At 37.6% G+C, this 17,610-nt stretch overlaps 3 protein-coding genes across 5 annotated transcripts in view; 2 read left to right on the forward strand and 1 right to left on the reverse strand.

The window, feature by feature from the left end:
• Positions 1-3,358, forward strand: part of LOC103462594 (E3 ubiquitin-protein ligase AMFR) — a 9,725-nt gene extending 6,367 nt beyond the window's left edge. Inside the window, exons 9-12 of the mRNA XM_008405486.2 lie at positions 8-138; positions 839-973; positions 1,072-1,262; positions 1,498-3,358. Coding sequence (XP_008403708.1) covers positions 8-138; positions 839-973; positions 1,072-1,262; positions 1,498-1,654 — 614 coding nt within the window. The 3' untranslated portion in view covers positions 1,655-3,358. The remainder of the gene's footprint in view (positions 1-7; positions 139-838; positions 974-1,071; positions 1,263-1,497) is intronic.
• Positions 3,359-3,757: 399 nt separating this feature from the next.
• gnpnat1 (glucosamine-phosphate N-acetyltransferase 1) lies at positions 3,758-7,986 on the forward strand. 3 transcript variants are annotated; one of them, XM_008405470.2, is made up of 7 exons: positions 3,758-3,920; positions 4,537-4,635; positions 4,730-4,897; positions 5,014-5,076; positions 5,832-5,959; positions 6,241-6,302; positions 7,006-7,986. In XM_008405470.2, the coding sequence occupies exons 1-7, from the start codon at positions 3,773-3,775 to the stop codon at positions 7,151-7,153; spliced, it is 816 nt and encodes a 271-aa protein (XP_008403692.1). In that variant the 5' UTR covers positions 3,758-3,772; the 3' UTR covers positions 7,154-7,986. The 3 variants fall into 3 exon arrangements, with proteins under 3 accessions (XP_008403692.1, XP_008403693.1, XP_008403694.1); XM_008405471.1 differs by lacking the exon at positions 3,758-3,920 and adding an exon at positions 3,927-4,020; XM_008405472.1 differs by lacking the exons at positions 3,758-3,920; positions 4,537-4,635 and adding an exon at positions 3,927-4,020.
• Positions 7,987-8,483: 497 nt separating this feature from the next.
• Positions 8,484-14,003, reverse strand: styx (serine/threonine/tyrosine interacting protein). The gene is made up of 11 exons (XM_008405469.2): positions 13,792-14,003; positions 13,422-13,454; positions 11,519-11,572; positions 11,319-11,416; positions 11,175-11,235; positions 11,034-11,070; positions 10,919-10,958; positions 10,057-10,107; positions 9,878-9,950; positions 9,275-9,368; positions 8,484-9,057 (listed from the first exon to the last, which is right to left on the reverse strand). Exons 1-11 carry the CDS (start codon positions 13,849-13,851, stop codon positions 8,984-8,986), a joined length of 675 nt encoding a protein of 224 aa, XP_008403691.1. The 5' UTR covers positions 13,852-14,003; the 3' UTR covers positions 8,484-8,983.
• Positions 14,004-17,610: the final 3,607 nt, after the last annotated feature.

Below are 17,610 nucleotides of genomic sequence, written 5' to 3' on the forward strand. Positions count from 1 at the left end.
GACTCAGCTGTTGTTTTCTGTCCACACTTTGCAGGATCTCGCATTGCCAGCTGGCTGCCCAGTTTTTCTGTTGAAGTAATGCATACTACTAATATATTGGGCATGGCTCAGGCTAACAACTCCCAGCTTATGGCCATGGTAAGTTCTAATTTATAATCACATGTATTTGCTCTGAAGACTGTTGACACTTTTTCCTATTTTCAACACTTGTTGAAACATTTTCTTAACTTGAWGCAAATGTATTGACTGTTGGATGGCAAATGTTAAAACAATGAGACCACAAGGGCATTTTTGTAATAATTATTTGTGAGATGTTTCTGAACAAAACAACTGGTGTAGAACTTCTAAGCTCCAAGTTTGGAGGAAAAAATACTTTGTAGTCATATTGATTCTTGTGCTTCACCTGAAACTTCTAAAAAGAGAAAAAGAATTGAGAAATTTTCCAGAACCTGCTGGTTTTTTTTTTTTTTTTTTTTTTTCCCCATTTGGTAGAACAAAATAATGCAACCAAGACTCGGAACATCATTCTTCTATTTGTATGAGCTACCTGGACATTGTTTAGAAAATAAATCACTGAACTATATGTTAATCTATCTTTCCAATCATCCATTATTAGCATTCCATACTTCCTTACAGTCTGCATTTCTGTTGTTCAATTTACAAAACCTGATGACTGTAGAAATGTTTGTGTAATAGTGAACTTTTGTATCCAATACAACTTGTTTGSAAATTTGTTTCTGAAAAAGGCTAATTTTTATATGTATAATATATTCTAACACACCTGAATAAAACAAATGGCTCAACAGAAAACCAAAATAATGTGTTTCTGGTCCAAAAGGCACATCAGATTCAGGAGATGTTCCCTCAGGTGCCCTCCTACCTTGTTATTCAGGACCTGCAGCTGACCCGTTCTGTTGAGGTCACCACAGACAACATTTTGGAAGGACGAATCCAGGTGCCTTTCCCTRCGCAGGTTAGCGAAGCCATATTTCATGTTGAGTTTTCCATATGAACACGCAGGTTTGCTTTGTAGCTATTCTCCTCTTGTTCTTATGTTGCTCTCGTTGTTAGGCCATAGAGCGCGGTCCGCTGCAGGGGAGCCAAGCAGAAGACGAGCAGCCAGGTCCCAGCGGAGAAGCAGAGCAGAACCCCAGTGAGTCAGATAACATGGAGGCCAGAGGCGGTCGCTTCTCCAAGTCTGCCGAGGAGAGGCAGAAGATGCTAAAGCTGAGAAAAGAAGAAATGCTCCAGCAAGCGCGCAGGTTGCCTTTTTTCATTTGAGTAGAGATGCACATCAGTTTGTTTTGATGCTGAAATAAATTTAGTAAAATTGTACAAAAAAGTGATTATAAAACATTAAYTGCATGTTTCATTTCTTTTATTTTGCCAATGAGTCAGATCTACATGAGATGTCTTGGGTTTCTGCCATGCCTGTTACCTTTTCCATGTTAAATTTACTTTCATAACTGTTCTTCCTGGCTCTCCTCCTCCATCTAGGAGGTTTATAAACAAGGGTCAAGAAGACGATGAGGAGGACTTGCCCAGACTGGAAGAGGACTCTCTCGCAGAACTGGACTCCACTGTGCTGAGGCGTAGAACCATGGCAGCAGCTGCAGAGAGACGCATGCAACACCAAGAGGATCCTGCGCCCTGAAACGCATAAAGGACTTGAGCAAGAAAGTATACCACTTCATCATCCTAAGAGGCAACAAGACCTATTTCAGCCTTCCCCATTTGGTCTAGTCAATAGTTATCACCTTTGTAAAATTCTTAATTAAAAAGCATTGCAAATATGGCCTGTGGACTGTTCTGGGCAGCCTGAAGAAGGTGAGACTATTGAAAGTGGCCTCTGCTATTCCATCCTGAGTATTTGGAGCATAATAGAAAGTGATGGGTTTGTGGCAAGTAAGACTTGCAAGGTTGCATCGCCCTCTGCTCACATGCTACGCATTGCAACCTCCAGCTTAGACAGTATCTGTCAATATTTGGACTGACTGTCAAAAAYGAGCACATTTTGCATTCAGACACAATTACAAGAACATATTTTTTTGAGCGTTGTCGGAAAGTGTCATTTCTAGATGAAGCTACTGAGTCTTTTTATTACTTTTGGTCTCTTGCTTTGCTAATGGCAGAAACACCATATTCCTGATGAAGAAATTCATCTGATCTATTTGTGTGTACATTTGAATAGTTTCAACTGTGAAATAAGTAGCAAAGCTTTTATTTCTTACCTTGGRGTAAGAGAATGTCACTTTAATATTGGTCAGCCTTTCAGTCAACCATGAATGTTTCTATCAAAAGAAATGCTGCAAACAAAGTGTTTTTGTTTTTGACCCACAAGGGTTGTTCTGTGTTAAGTGTTATATCGCCCATTGTAAACAGTTTGCATTTTGTTATTTAACAAGATGGTGAAAGTTTGGCATGTAAATCTTTTTCTGATGCTGATTTCCAGCAAATGGGGAYGGATAACATTAACAAGTACACTGGGTGTTTTCCTCTCTTTTTAAAATGACCCTCAACTGATGAGCAGGTAAATGTTTTCAGMTGAGTGTGGGGTTGTAAGTGATATTTATAGGGTATAAAGTTGTTTAGTCTGCAGCAGCTGCACTTGCTGCATGTTCCTGSTGGATGTTAAGAATCTTGAATACCTTGCCTATAAAAAAATTATTTTAGTACCTCAGCAAATTACTGGACCTAAAATGTTGTGTTTGTTTAACTCCTATAAATCGACTGAATTAAGATCTATAAAGAGACYCATTTGTGCTGCCATTGTGTAATCTGCAAACTAAAAAGGAAAACCTTAAATGCCGCTAACTTCATTTGTTTCTAAAGTACACTGATGGACAGAGAAACTTTGTCTCTTGAAGCTTGAATGCGTTCCTGATTGAGACATATCAACAAAGGAGTGGAGATTGTGGATCACTGCAGTGTATTAAAAAAGACAGTTTCAAAATGCATGAAATGTTGACGAGCCATTTTGTGTACATACACCAAAGATCGGCCCTAAAGCTTACACTCGAAGATAAAGTGTTGTAATTCTTTATTTTGAATTTTAGTTCGCTTGGTTGGGAGTGCTACATAAATATATAATCCAGAAACTGGAAAATTTTTTTATTTCAGTGTTTTACTAGGCAACTTTAAAAGCCCATTACTTTTACCTGCTCATATGGTTTCCTTTCATAACTGTTACTAATTTAATCAAGAATCAGATTCTTTTTCTATTTTTTTTTTTTTTTTTTGATTAAGATTTTCCATATTTTGTGCCTAAATCAAGGATGGTTTAGTTAATTTCTGTAAATTTAGTTTTTGTAAAATATGTTGATATGAAAGACTCAATAAACAGAGCTACAGCTTTTCAACAAATGTGTTTGTCTTTTTTCTTTTTCTGTGTTTTAAAGARCATGGTATTGTACAATGAAATTTCTTCGCATGTATTTTTAATGTACATCACCTTTGAATTTATATCTCCAACAAAACTGATTGGATGTCAAAGTTCCTGAGACTCATAAAAGGACACGGAACAACTGTAGTATCCATTTACATTAGATTGCCGTAGTTGGATTGTTTCTGACGTCATTACGCTGCACCCTTAACTTCATAGAGATGTGTTGTTCATGACTGATCCAACTCAATGTGCCAGCTCAAGATTGTTAAACAATTCCTTCACTCCAAAGTAATTTCATTGAGTTGCCAGAGTGCACAGATCATTTGGAAGTCCTAATTTTGAGAATCTCTGTATTCGTTTATAAGCATGGCTAGATGTTGACCCACGATGAAGGAAGTGACTGTGAGCGACCCTTCGTTTGAGCCAAATGATGTGGATCCCAMACGAAGAGCCGCAATTCTCATCACTTCAGCATCTATGCCACGTCATACGCTGTTGGGCGGAAGCAGCAGCCACAACACCCACGGTGCTCTGCGTAAGTATGAAGCCCAGCCTCATTCAGAACTAACGCGTCCCTGTTCATTATATCCGTGTGGGAATTCAGCTGGACAGTATCTCACTGGGTTTTTCCACTGGTAAGCTAACAGTTCTCCTTGGTTATCAACATTTAGTTGTATTTTGTACACTGGGAAGTAGAAGTTCCTGGAAACGGCTCGGTTAGATCGGTTTGCTTGAGTTAAAGTGGCCTCGTGTAGGTATCGGGACAAAAGTCATTGAAAGCTAACAAATTTTACTTTTTAAATATTTACTTCAATGAAGGCGTTGTGTTATCAAGGATACGTATTTTACAATGTGCTTCTTGTAGATTAGCTCTTAGTTACCGATTTACACAGGACATCCTTGTGTGTTCTGGCTCATARATGGTTTAAGAGCAATAAAGTGTAAAACTACATCGTGTTAACATGGAAACTCAATTTAAGGCAGGGCTAAATCGGGAAAAGAGACGAACCACTGGAGATTGTATATTCTGGGCTGTTGCCTGGCCTCATCCTGGAAACGTAGAATCATGAATGGCGCGTCATACTGTCAAAGGATGGTTGTTGGTAGTAGGTGTGACTGTAATCTTGTTCAACTTGTTTCGTAATCTTCAGGACCTGAAAATGTTTCACAGAAGGAAGCTGTAGTGCTCAGGTCAAAGTTTTGTGTCACCGAGCAAATATATTCACTGTCTGGACGGAACAAGTTGACATGTAGGTGTTTTACAATTAAACTGAAGAAAAAATGATGAATGTTTTGTGTCTTAAAATATCATTATTTTTAATTTGATGTCTGCGTGTCTTCTAGACAGAGATTGTGGAATGCTGCTGGACGAGACTCCACTTTTTGATCCCTCTTTGCTTAAGGAGTTGGACTGGAACAGCAACACCGTGTCCTTCTCTCCTCCCATCTCACCAACCAACCCAGGAGATGACCTGGAGCTCAGGCCACTGTGTACAGCAGATTTCAATAAAGGTCAGTCAGGATTACTTATTTATACCTAAAAATCTGAATACTTTATGAGACATGAATCGTATTTTTAATTTGACAGGGAGATGTAATTGACTTCCTTTGTTGCTTTTGTTTTCCAGGATTCTTTGAAGTTTTAGCTCAACTTACAAARACGGGCGATGTCACGCCAGAGCAGTTTGTTAGTAAGTCACACTTAATGCTGCAAAAATAATTAACTGCTTAATAATTTTACCATCAGGGTTTTCAAAGTCTTTGACTGYAAATCTTGCTACCACTTTTAAGTTTATTAAACTCTACATCTGCAATATTTCCACACACAGGAGCAATTAGAAAAAAACATTTTGTCATTTAATTCAATATATATTCATATACTTTATGGACTCATTACACACAGAATTGTATATTTTAGCAACAAGTGAGAATAACCAGGTAAGGCTGGACGAAACGATACTGTGGTCCTTGGGTGTCAAACTCCAGTCCTGCTGTCCTGCAGTTTTTGGATGCGTCACAGGTACAAAACACTGGAATGAAATGGCTTAATTACCTCCTTCTTATGTAGATAAGTTCTCCAGAGCCTTGCTAATGACCTAATTATTCTATTCAGGTGTGGTGCAGCAGAGGCACATCTAAAAGTTGCAGGGCAGTGGCCCTTGGGGACTGGAGTTTGACACCTGTGCTGTAGTCGAAACTCRGACAACACAGACKGATACGTTTCTGAAATAAAGTCAAACTTCCTTCTGTGCACAAACTAGTTCCAGTTCTCCTGAGGGAGTGCACCACAATAGACCATTCACACTGAGAAGTGGTGGAAAAGGCCTTGGGGAAGTCATAATATAAACATTATAGCACACATTGTAGAAAACACACTAGAGGGAAAACCATTAATAAAAAAACGGTTTGTCTTTTAGAAAGCTGTCCTCTTTTCTGTTTGTTCTAGGTAAGTTCAAGCACATGAAGTCAACAGGAAACTATTATGTTGTCGTCGTGGAGGATAAAAACCTGGGACAAATTATCGCCACAGCCACGCTTATCATCGAACACAAATTTATTCATTCCTGTGCCAAGGTACAGCACACTGACCAAGAAGCAAAGATCCAGAGCAAAGAGCCATGATCTCTTTCGATTCTCCCTATCACCACTTATTAGTTACACATTAATGCACTGACTATTAGAAGCCTAATATTCAGTCGGCTTGTTTTGTTTTTTTGTTGTTGTTTTTTTTTTGTTTTTTTTTACATGTACATTACTTTTCTAAAATCAAGACAAATACATTTCACCTTGTAAATACAACAGATTCTGAAAAATGAACAAAATGAAGATCTGCTGCCTTTATTYTTTATTTGTAGAGAGGCCGGGTGGAGGAGGTGGTTGTCAGTGACATATGCAGAGGGAAGCAGCTCGGGAAACTGTGAGTAGGCCTGTGCAAACCTGACAGCCCACATAGCTTTTAAACTTAAAGGGTAAATATTTGCTTTACTGCTGCAGTAGCATTTTGTCACAGTAAATGTGTAAGAAAGTACAAAATTGATAAAAACCTTTACTGGCTTTCAAAAGTATGCACAATCCTTGTAAGATGCAATGTTTTTGTCATGTGAAATAGTGAGATCAGGATAAATCATTTGAAAGTTTTTTTCCTCATATAGTGTGATGTCAGTTTAACTATGGAATGATGAAGGCATTCTAAAAACTGAATGTTTTTCCCAAAACTTAAAAAAAGATCAGACACAGAGTTGTTAAGGAGGTTCCCAAAAGTTTCTAGCAAGTACTGGTTATGTTTAACATGYGAGAGCAATCTCCTGTACYCTGTCTGAACCAATAAATTGTAAGTTGTAAGCATGAATATCCCCCAATTTTAGGATGTATTTATAGTCTGATGAAACTAAACATAAACTTCGTGCCACAGTTAGAAAATGTTTGACAGAAACTTGACCAAAAGTACCATTCCCAGAGTTGAAACATGGTGGCGGCAGCATCATAAAATGGGGTGACTTTTTTGTTTTTAAGTCAGTTGCAGTTTCATTATTACATCACAAGACCTGGTATATTTTAAGAGGTATTTTGACCTTTGACAGCCGCTGTACATAAAATATCTCGTCTCTTTCTTCTTGCAGGTTAGTGTCAACGCTTACTCTTCTCAGCAAAAAACTTAACTGCTACAAAATCACCCTGGAATGTGCGCCCAAAAACGTGGCTTTCTACCAAAAATTCGGCTATGCCCCCTCGGATGAAACTTACATGCAGTGTAGATTCTCCGACTGAGGAGAGCTGCAGCTTTAACCACCTCAGTTTTATGGGCATGGACCATTTTTACATCGGACATCAGCACTTGCGATTGGGGTCTTCAGCACTAGCTCCCTGGGATTTGGTTTGCTCTTGCCTGACAAGGTATCTTAATTTCTGAAAACTTGAGTGTCAGTTCATTGAAGCTCAGTTTGACAATTATCACCCTTTGGCAACCGCTGCTACCTCACCGGGGTGGGTGTTTTCTGTTATTTTCCCTTCATCCGTCTTAAAGAATGTATGTATTGTCTTACTTTCCCAGAGAAAAAGGGTAATCGAGTACAAAAAGGACAAACATAATTTGACTGCTACACTACAAGTAAAGACAATCCTACRAAAACATTAAATTTGGCTTTTATCATATGGAAAAAAGTAACACCTAAAATTATAGTTTTCTGCCACCAATTAATAGCAACTGTTGACATTCATGAGGAACCACCATGCTATCTGGGTTTTGTTTGGGTTTCACTTTTCTAGTCCGATTGGTACGAAGTGCTCTTTTTCTCAGCACATCGGTTTTGTTGTTGGGTATCTAAAATGAAGTTTTGAATACAAGAAGACTGTTAAACTATTTCCAGTGAAGAAAAAACATTTTCAAAGGCAGTAGTAATAATTTGATAAGGGTGTTTTTTTTTTTTAGTTGGTTAACTGGATTTAGCATTAAGCATTTTGTAAAAGAAATGACAAGTGATTTTTGTAAATTCACTTTTATTTAAGCTTTTGTAGTTGAGTTTTATAATTATGATTTTATTCTGGGGAACGTATTTAAAATAACTTATTTCCAAATGTAAATCCAATAAAATATTCTATGATCGAGAGTTTTAAATTTTTCTGCTACAAAATTACTCAACAAATGAAGTTGTTGGTCAGGGCTCCTTTTGCATGAATTACTGCATCAGTGCTATGCACTATGGGCACAGGATGCTTAAATCTCTGCTTCATTTTTAAAAGCCCAATTCCTCTTGAGGCTAGCTCTGCATCTGTCTGTCACACATTTCTTTCCAATCAGCTTTCAGGTCATATGCTGGAAAAAAGCACTAGTCATAAAATTCTTTTTTGGCAAATTGAATTTGGTAGCTTTAGATGCAAGCAAAATCATGAAAAAAACTATATTATATATATATATATATGTGTGTGTGTATATACACACACACACACACACTTTTTGAACTGAGAAACCTTTTAAATCTAATCTTAGATTTGCACCTGAACACTTAAGCATAAAGACTGAAAAATGTTGCTGTTCACCAATTGCTGGAAAACAAGCATTGAACAAAGTGYAGAAGTACATAAATAATGAAGACATTACTACAGTACTCAGGACTTGTTTTTATTAAGCAGTGTTTAGCATTTTTCTGTTCTTGACTGTTAGGCCTTATTAGTTCATCACTCCTGAAATAAAGGCATAGCTACTCCTTTTGTCCTCCGCTGGGCGACATCTTCTCTTCGCTCCCTTATGCAGACATCCCCGATTAGATTATTTTCACTAATTCAAGTATTCAAAGTGCATTATTGCAATACTGTCCCGCTGCAAATGCAAAATGCTTAAATACTATAAAACTGCGAAAAAAAACAACAAAAAAACAAACTCCTCCCATCAGTGCATCCTGCTCAAATAACAAAACAGTTATCCATTTTGACCATTGTTCATCACTACTCCATGTCTCAGACATGGGTAAGCTGTCCTCCCACCCTCTTTCCCATTCCCCTTAGAAAAAGTTCAAATATTTACATTTTTAATCCCATTAAAAATGTAAAAAACATGAAGAAAAGAGTGCACAGTGCCACGCAGCTTAAAGTCTGTAAAGCTCAGCTGTTCTGTGTTGCTGTGACCTGCATTGCTCCAAAATCTTCATCCTCCTCCAGGCTGCGTTTTCGACTTCCTGTCAAATAAATGTTGTGATTTGGTCAAAGGTAAAACTTCGCCCCATTCACATAACGGTTGTTTTATATGAAAAGACACAAAAAAAAACTATTATTGCAGCCAGCTTGGAAGAAATTTGGTCACCACTGCTCTATCAGCAATGATTTTAACATTGTTTTTTTTTTTACAACACTGGTTACTTTTCACAAACTAGAGATGGTTCATCTTGAACAAACCTGGCATCCCAGCTTGTAGAGAGAATGACCTGCCCAACTCTATCGGTGACATCATTTTAATGGTCAGTTTGGCCAGATAGATTGCTTCATATTCCTGCAGAAAGAACCAAAATAAATCCTCATAACTACAATAACCAAATAATTCAAGTGACAGTAAACCTTTGGCTTATACTCCAATTCACTGAGCTCAAGCTTGTCCCAAACCAATACTTTTAATTTGTATTTTATTATCAGTTTACGGGTTCATAAACTCAAATATGTACTGGGAATATATACTGGAATATGTATGGGAAAAGTATCCAGGGCACAATTACCTATTCCGGTTATTCAAGATAAATATATTCTTAATTGCCACTGCAACAACACTGTACATTTTTTCCAACAAATTAAAAAATTGCACCAAACAAACCACAATCACATTAAGAAACCCAATGTATTTACATTTATACAATCACTAGAATACAGCAAGGGTGTTATATTACCACACACCACAAATATTAATAGAATCCTAAAACTTATGCACATTAAACATAACCATATCAAGATTTTTAAGTATGCCGACATACTTGCTAACTGCATATATCAGATTTAATAGTGTCTTACCTGCAGTTGGTGGACAAAACCTACGTTGGGGTTGATGCAAAATCTCCTCTCCTGTACGTAGCTGAATGCATCCCTGCAGTTACAATCACAGTTAATCTGAAAGCTTTATAAACTGCAACGATGAAGACTTTGTTGCAAGAGCCGTAGGTGGCAGCTCTTGTTTACTGGAAACAAATTACCTGTACTTCATCCCAAATGTTTCCATAAGGTAGGCAATCACTAAGGCAGCACTACAAGAAGCAAACATAGTAATGTTACTCAAACAGATGATTAAATTTTATTTTCGGAATAAAATACTACTGATCAGTGAAGATGTAAAACATTACATAGCTAAAAATGTTTTATTTCATAATAAGAATCTTTTTTCAATCTACCTAAAATTCTAATATACATAGATTATTTTTTAACCATACTCCAATATTAACAAGAGATAAAACATGGAAAAATGTGAATTAGTGAGTTTCTTCTTAAATATTGATCGAAAATATTTAATTATTTTAAAATCTATTTCATTTTCTTGATGCACCAAGGGCGGGAAGATATCGCTGAAAAACATCAGAATATAAACATATCAATCAATATCAATAATCAATAGTTTTTTGCTTTAAATATCTGAAATACTAAACTGGTAGCGTGAGCTTTCCTATTTTTAAGCAGTTATGAGAGCAAACATTAAACTTCTACTGCCAAAGTTACTCAACAGGTTGTTGCTAGGTAACCAGAGAATGGGTGAGTTGCTAGGTAACCAAAGACTGAGTGAGTTAGTTGATGCCATCAACCTTGCTCAGCTGGCAGTGAGAGGTTGAGCAGCTGAAGTCTTTCCTCTGCCTACATCCCCCAGAATGCTGCGTGGTTCTGGGTCAGAGTTCAGTAAAATGATTGAATACTGAAACAGAGGTATTATGTATTGACATTGATCATGTTGCTATATACATATTCTGTTTTTGATTTGCTGTCCAGCCCTTGATGCACCTTCACTTTAGGAGCCTCTTGTGTTTTTATGGCCTATAATTGCAGACATACAACAAAGTAATGCCTCACCTTCTAGAGATCCCTGCATTACCATGAACCAGCACCTTTCCTACAGGAGCAAAACCCAGGTCACTTAACTGAACAGAAAAATATTTAAAGCATGACAAACAGCAAGGAAACTTACCATCTGTTGCTAAGCAGCCATCAATAAACTCTTTAGTCTGCAAAAAGAAAATAAAAGACAGTATATTGTAAATAATCTCAATGTTCTTTGAGTGAATAAAATGTTTTTTTTCTACAAGGCCAAACCTAATCCATGACTTACCTTAGGAAAGAAACGAATTATATTTTCTACTGGATTGTCAGCAATATCTAAAACAAGATATCTACAAGAAATATATGAAATTAGATTCACTCAAACAATGAGCATATATGATGTTCTGAGCATATTATGTGTGTGTTGCCTTACCTAAATCTATGAGAGAAATTGGGTTTGATAAAATTGGCTTCAATGTCTTGGCGAACACAGATGATGTGTGTTATGCCGTGTCTCTCAAGAGTTGGCAGCTAGAAGGAGACAAAACAGAACAGTGAGAGCTACAATTAAAACCGGGTTCATTTTCTTTTAGAAATACATGTGTTTATTTGGATGATTCTTCATAGTATTACCTTGCTTTTCATTGCAGCAGAGTAGGGCCCTAAAAACAGTCCAGGTAAAATCTCCTGAACACAAATATACATAATGACACACCATCAGCAAATACAGCTACATTTCATGGTTTAGCTGCTACGCTGCACACCAAGTACAGTAGAGCGGCGCTCGTCTGACAGCCGGCTCGATAAGATTCCTATCTTTTAATATCACATTTATAAGGAAACTGTTTCCCAGCAATGATTTCAGACTGTGACTGAAATGAAAAGTAACATAAATTAAATGATGCTTTGCAGACAAAACGCTGATCAGGCATAACATTATGACCACTGAGGGGTTAAGGCTGGCCTGTCCAGTCTGAGTAATCTGCTGATAGAACCAACAATGGGCACAAAAGCTCCAGAACCGGACAGAGGTGTAGAAGAAGCTGGCCTTCGTTTTCTGTTCAATCATGTAGACAGCGGAGTACATCGCTTTTCTGGGAAACACACCGTACACTAACAAGGAGGATTTTAAATATGCAACCCAGAATGTTCTGATTTAGCCTTGTACGGTTTTAATTTAAAAAAAGAAGAAGGAAATTTTCTGTAAATACATTGGCTGAGTCATAACTCCTCCCTCTGCAGGCATTTTAATGACTGTCCAGGACATCCAGTGAGTGTGGGAGAGAGGCTCCTGTTGCAATAAAAAGCTGTGATTACAAAAATAAAACTACAATTGATAACCGGGATGCTATGTCAGCGATTAGACTTATGTAAATGTACTACATAATGGTCTAAATACCTGTAACTAATTTTACAGGGATTTGCCAACATATAAAACTCTCACTTCTGAAGTGATTGCTCCTGTTGTCACAATTACAGCCTGGCATCAACACTGAGACAAATTTTTAATTACTTCAAAGTCGGAGGAAAGCTTCAATGATCATTAACTTTTAATTTGAATAATTAAAGCTTAAAATCAGTTTCTAAAGAAATATTATCTAGAGCAGTGGCACCTTAAAATCTGTTATTGACCCACCGGGGTTGTTTTGGCTTTTATTTGTGCCTCAGAACATAATTTATTGTCTTAAAATATTACTTTGAAGACATTTCTTCCTTTTACTAAACAGATAGCTGCAATCTTTTAGAGACAAACTTAAAAAAAACTATGAGCTACTGAACTGGAAGCCTGGAAAACCCTGGAACAATTCATGGCTCTCTCTCCACAAAACTCCATCCAAATGTTCCTGGTGAGTAAAAAAGTACTACCAACCTGCTATATCTCTTTTCTGGGGTAAATTCCTACGCTGGTGATTTGTTTCTACACCGACAGATATAGTGGGAACTGAAAGGGTTAAAGAAAGGGCCCAGAAAACATTCCTATACTTGAAGCAAACATATATGCAGTGAGACATGTTTCACTCAGGTCCATGTTTTTTGTTACAAAGCTCTTGATTTTACCAATTTGGCAGAGGGAGGGGAGCATGGACTACTAGATCCACTGTTGACATGTCACTGAGGAAAATCATCTCTGCTGTTGTGASAGTCATGAGACTGTCCTACAGCAACATTCTTCAGTCAGAGGCCTCTTAGATTTGTTGTAAGACTGACTGCTACTGGATCCCCACAGCATCCCCATCTACAAAGACTCTTTGAAGATACTTTAATGAAATTATTTCCACCAACATTTAATTTTTCTTTGGGATAAATAAAGTATTTTAAACTTAATTTGAATTAAAATGAATGTTTTTAGCCGCAACATAGGAACCAACAGACTATTAGGCAAATAGCTATAATGTTATGCCTAATCTTAATCTGTGAACAATGAACATATTGCTCTATACCCTGTAAATGTGTAGCTTCTAGCTACGCAGAATAAAGTGTTTGTTTAGGCTTAAAAACCTTTTGTGAATTTCCCACATGCAGTGATGTAACATACCTGCATTTCTCTTCTCATCGGATAAGCCCAGTCCTGCAACAGGAAGATGTATAAGAACGTTTAGAGCCTGAGAGGACAATTACTCTCAAGTTTATGTTGCTTCACACAAATTATGCTATGTTGATGTGTGCATTCGTGGCTAATGCCTGTTAGCTTCTCGGTGTTGGTTACGTCAAGAAATTCATCAACATTAACGGGTTTAAAGACAAACAGTTTTTTGTGCATCAACAACACTTGGTCATATCCGCAAAATGTCCCACAAAAAGGCCATATGAGCGCATATTTTCTCCTGCTGGAAAATAAGGCTGCTTGTTAGCTTGGGTTAGCTGCTCACAGGCAGTGTGCGCTAGGCAAGCTGACGGTCTCTCACCAGAAGCTCCTCCTTTGTCGCGGGTAGAGACGGGAACTGCAGTTTGTTTTCCTCCTCCATTCTGCCGTGTGTTCGGGCTTCACCGGCTGAAAAGATGATTTTCTTGTCACAGCGGGGTTAGCTGGATAAACGATACAATTTGTGAAGAGGCTCAACGTGCGAGTCCGCCATGCTGTTACCTGACAACAGTGTCACGTGACCCTTCAGCCGACGGCAAGAAGGAGGGGAAGAAGCGCAAAGATGCAATAAAGGGAGGCGGAACTGGCGACATCTAGTGGCCATTGCACGAAAAATGGACACACGCAAGAAAATCACGTTTAGATATTTTTTCTCTTGGTTGAGCTTTGACCCTGATTTTCAATTAAGGCGTACCACTTGTAAAGTTACACAAAAATAAATTAACAGTAATATTGGTTTATTTAGCCTGTCATAGAGAGAGAGAAAAATGGGTGTTGAGCTTTTGTACAATTTTGATCATCATGGGAATGATCTTTTGCATGTATTGCTTGTCTGGACCTCTTGGAGCATGCTGATTTGACCCTGGTTGTTTGAGACACAGACGGTCCTTCTGCCAGCAACAGACTCCATGTTTATCTTTTTAAAAAATACGCTCTTTTAAATACTGACCTCTGGTATTTTGTTTATCTTGTGTCTTTCATTTCTTTGTCTTTAACTTCTGTGTCAGCAGCTTTCAAGTAGCTATACATTTCTTTGTAGGACACAGAAAAACACTTAAGCTTCAAAGTTCACAACACTGAGCAGACCTTCAAATAAGCCAAGTGAAAAAAATAGGCATTGCATAAAAAATAAATAAATCAAAGAAAAATGTTTAATGTAGGAAAACATTCCACAGGTGTGCAATCTCAAATATAGAATATTTAATTACATGGGTTAGGTCCCTGATTATTCCTTCACAAGTTTTTCACAGGTGCTTAAATATTCTCAATGTTTGAGTTTTCCAATATGTGGACTGCACCTGCAGTAAATCTTGGAAAGTGAAAATAATGTGTGTGAAGCAAAAGCTTCTTTTTAAGTTTTTAGCTATTTTCTATATGTGACTATCTTCTGCATCCAAAGATCGATAAATGTCAAAAGCCTGTCCTAGAAGAAGTCACGTGGATGTATACGAGGAGTGTGTTTTTGGCTTMTTATCCTTATTTTGAAGCAAGCACAAAAATCTTAATTTCAAAATAGTAACTATAATACATGAGTGTCAACATATCTTTCCTTCAACTCTCTTTTGTCAAATGTTTGACTAAGTTTTCAGTTTAAGTTTTTCTTTGCTTTATATATTAATAACTATACCTCATAGTGGGAAAGGAAAACAACATTTGTAAAGTTGTGTGAATAATTTGTACATGCCTGTGTTGTTGTCTCTGAGTCGTGGCGTCTGTTTGTTGCTATCTTATTCTTCAGTGTTTTGTTTACCATTGGGAGAAGATCTCTCTTTGGTCACATATCAGAAGAAGATGAAATATTTGTGTCTGACACAGGATTGAAAGTGTGTGCGTGTTTGTGTTTGGTTTATGAGTGAGTTTGTTCGTGAGTTCATATAATGGACCATCGCTTTGCAGCGCAGCTGGTCAGCATGCAAGGACACAGTAAAAAATTGCTTCCTTATCAGATACGGAACAGAGATATTTCCTGCTGCTTCTATTCCGCTGACACACACTCGTCCCAAATTAGTCTTTGAAGAATATCAGCTACACACATTTCACTTTGGAACACATTCCTCATCTGTTTTTTTTCTCTTTCCAGCTTCAGCTTCTGTTTTCCAGGCGCTCTGTGTGAGGTGGTTCCCCTGTACAGTGCAAATCTCCCAGAATTAGCTGCTTCTGTGATCAGCCCTACAAGATGGAAAAATGAATAACAATTCAATTATGCAAACATCACTAGCACTTGAAGAATGTCGATGCCGTTTTAGAGAAGATGCACATATGGATAGTCTTACAAATTGCACAGAAGAAGCACAGCAAAGTGTATTTCTCACACCTGTCAGTGTGTAAACTAAAACTGCATTTATCCGTCTTTGGATCCAGTGGACTTTTCTATGCCTCAATGTTTCTCTGACGGGAACAATCAAACCGGCAGTCTTCTCTTGTTGCATTTTGGATGAACAGGTGGCAGACATTCATCACAAGAGGAAAAAGGACAAAGGGCAAGACTGAAGTGCAAGTTTTGTCATAATGCATTGGCTGGAATTGCTCTACTAGAATCGTCATGTTTAAAAAAAGCCATTTTAAATAGATTTCTTAAATCCGCATTAATTTGTGCCATTTCCCCAGTCCCTTTTTTTTACCAAGACATTTATACTGAAAGCAAGAAGACAGGGGACTGCAGTATATAAAAACAATGCAAGGTTGGTATTTCCAAGCAGTATACATTGGCATACTGCTTGGAAATGAATCTTGTATTCATTTAAAACTGCATTTTCAGAACAAAAAAGAGCTTCACACTCTGCTGAATGTGAGTATTTTGTGTACTGGTCAAACGGCTCCTAAACAAAACTTTGACCGAATAATAAAGAAGACAAAAACAAAACTCATCCGATTACTGGATGTTTTCTGTAAGGAAACAGAAAAACATTCCTATTAATAATGAAAAGACTTCTCCATAAGGCTAGCTCAAAAAAGAATATAATTATGAGAGAGATATCACAGCGACTGCTCTTCATAAGGGTGCAGTCAGACAACGGGAACACATATAGAGCATAACCTGAAAATCTGCCTAAGGTGTGGGGATTGTACTTTGTCATAACATATTTTTATATTCAGTGATTTCACTCATGCAAGCCAACTTTAATCCCCAAAGAATATTATGAAAAGCCCCCCTGCCTCTTCAAAAAAAAGCTTCCACTACTTTCATTAATAAACGCCATCAGCATCAGTGAAGAGAAACTTTGCTCTCTTGGGAAACTATGGTCCCACTGTGAAAGCTCATCATGCATTCATCCGTGCAAATGCTGAAGGTGTTAAGGTCCTATTCAATATTACTTTGCAGTTCGTCACCAAGGCATTCAATAAGATTCAGATCAGCAAGGTAAAGAAGCTTTGTGATTAACTCGGTTTTATCCACTGCTCTTTGCAATGTTAGGCGGGTCTCGGGGGGGAGAGAAGGGCTAAAATAGTTCAAGGTAGGAAATGCAACCAGGTGTGCAGGTTTCAATACATTTCTAAAAGTGGCTGTGAGTAAACTCCAAGCACAAAATACTACCTAGAAACGCATTTTCATCCTAATGCTGTTGCTCTGGCCTTTCCCTGCTCTCCCACAAAATGCAAATAATGCATGAGACATGAGTGGAGGAACTTTTATTGTGGCGTCGAGAAAATCATCATTATGAACTCAATGGCCAGACTAGACTCCCTATATTATTAAATGCACAAATGATTGACACCTGGCAGAAGACAACACATGTAATACAAACAGATGCACAACTTTTGAACCAGCAGCAAGGATGAGTTTTAAACCACTCCTTTTTTCTAACTGTCTGTGTTTGCTAGTTGTGCTCCAGCACCAACACTTAAACGGGAACAACAAGTACAGTTTTTTTTCGTTCTCTTTTTGTTATCCTTTATGAAAGCACAGTAGCTACTGTTGTCTCAGTTGTTCACTGCCTTGTCCAAATCTTGTGCAGCTAAGTTTAAAAATGCTAGAAAATGCTTTTTTCTTCAGCAGTGGAGTGTGCAGAGAGACCGAAGTGGTTATAGTTAGTATTTGTTGTTTATTTTTTGATTAAAAAAAAATATATCCCTGCTACCGTGTAATTTTAAGGCTCTCTGTAAATGTTCCTTGACTCTTTAACAACATTTTTATTATTCT

The sequence above is a fragment of the Poecilia reticulata genome, linkage group LG3 (genome assembly GCF_000633615.1).
Source record: "Poecilia reticulata strain Guanapo linkage group LG3, Guppy_female_1.0+MT, whole genome shotgun sequence".
NCBI classification, from domain to species: domain Eukaryota; kingdom Metazoa; phylum Chordata; class Actinopteri; order Cyprinodontiformes; family Poeciliidae; genus Poecilia; species Poecilia reticulata.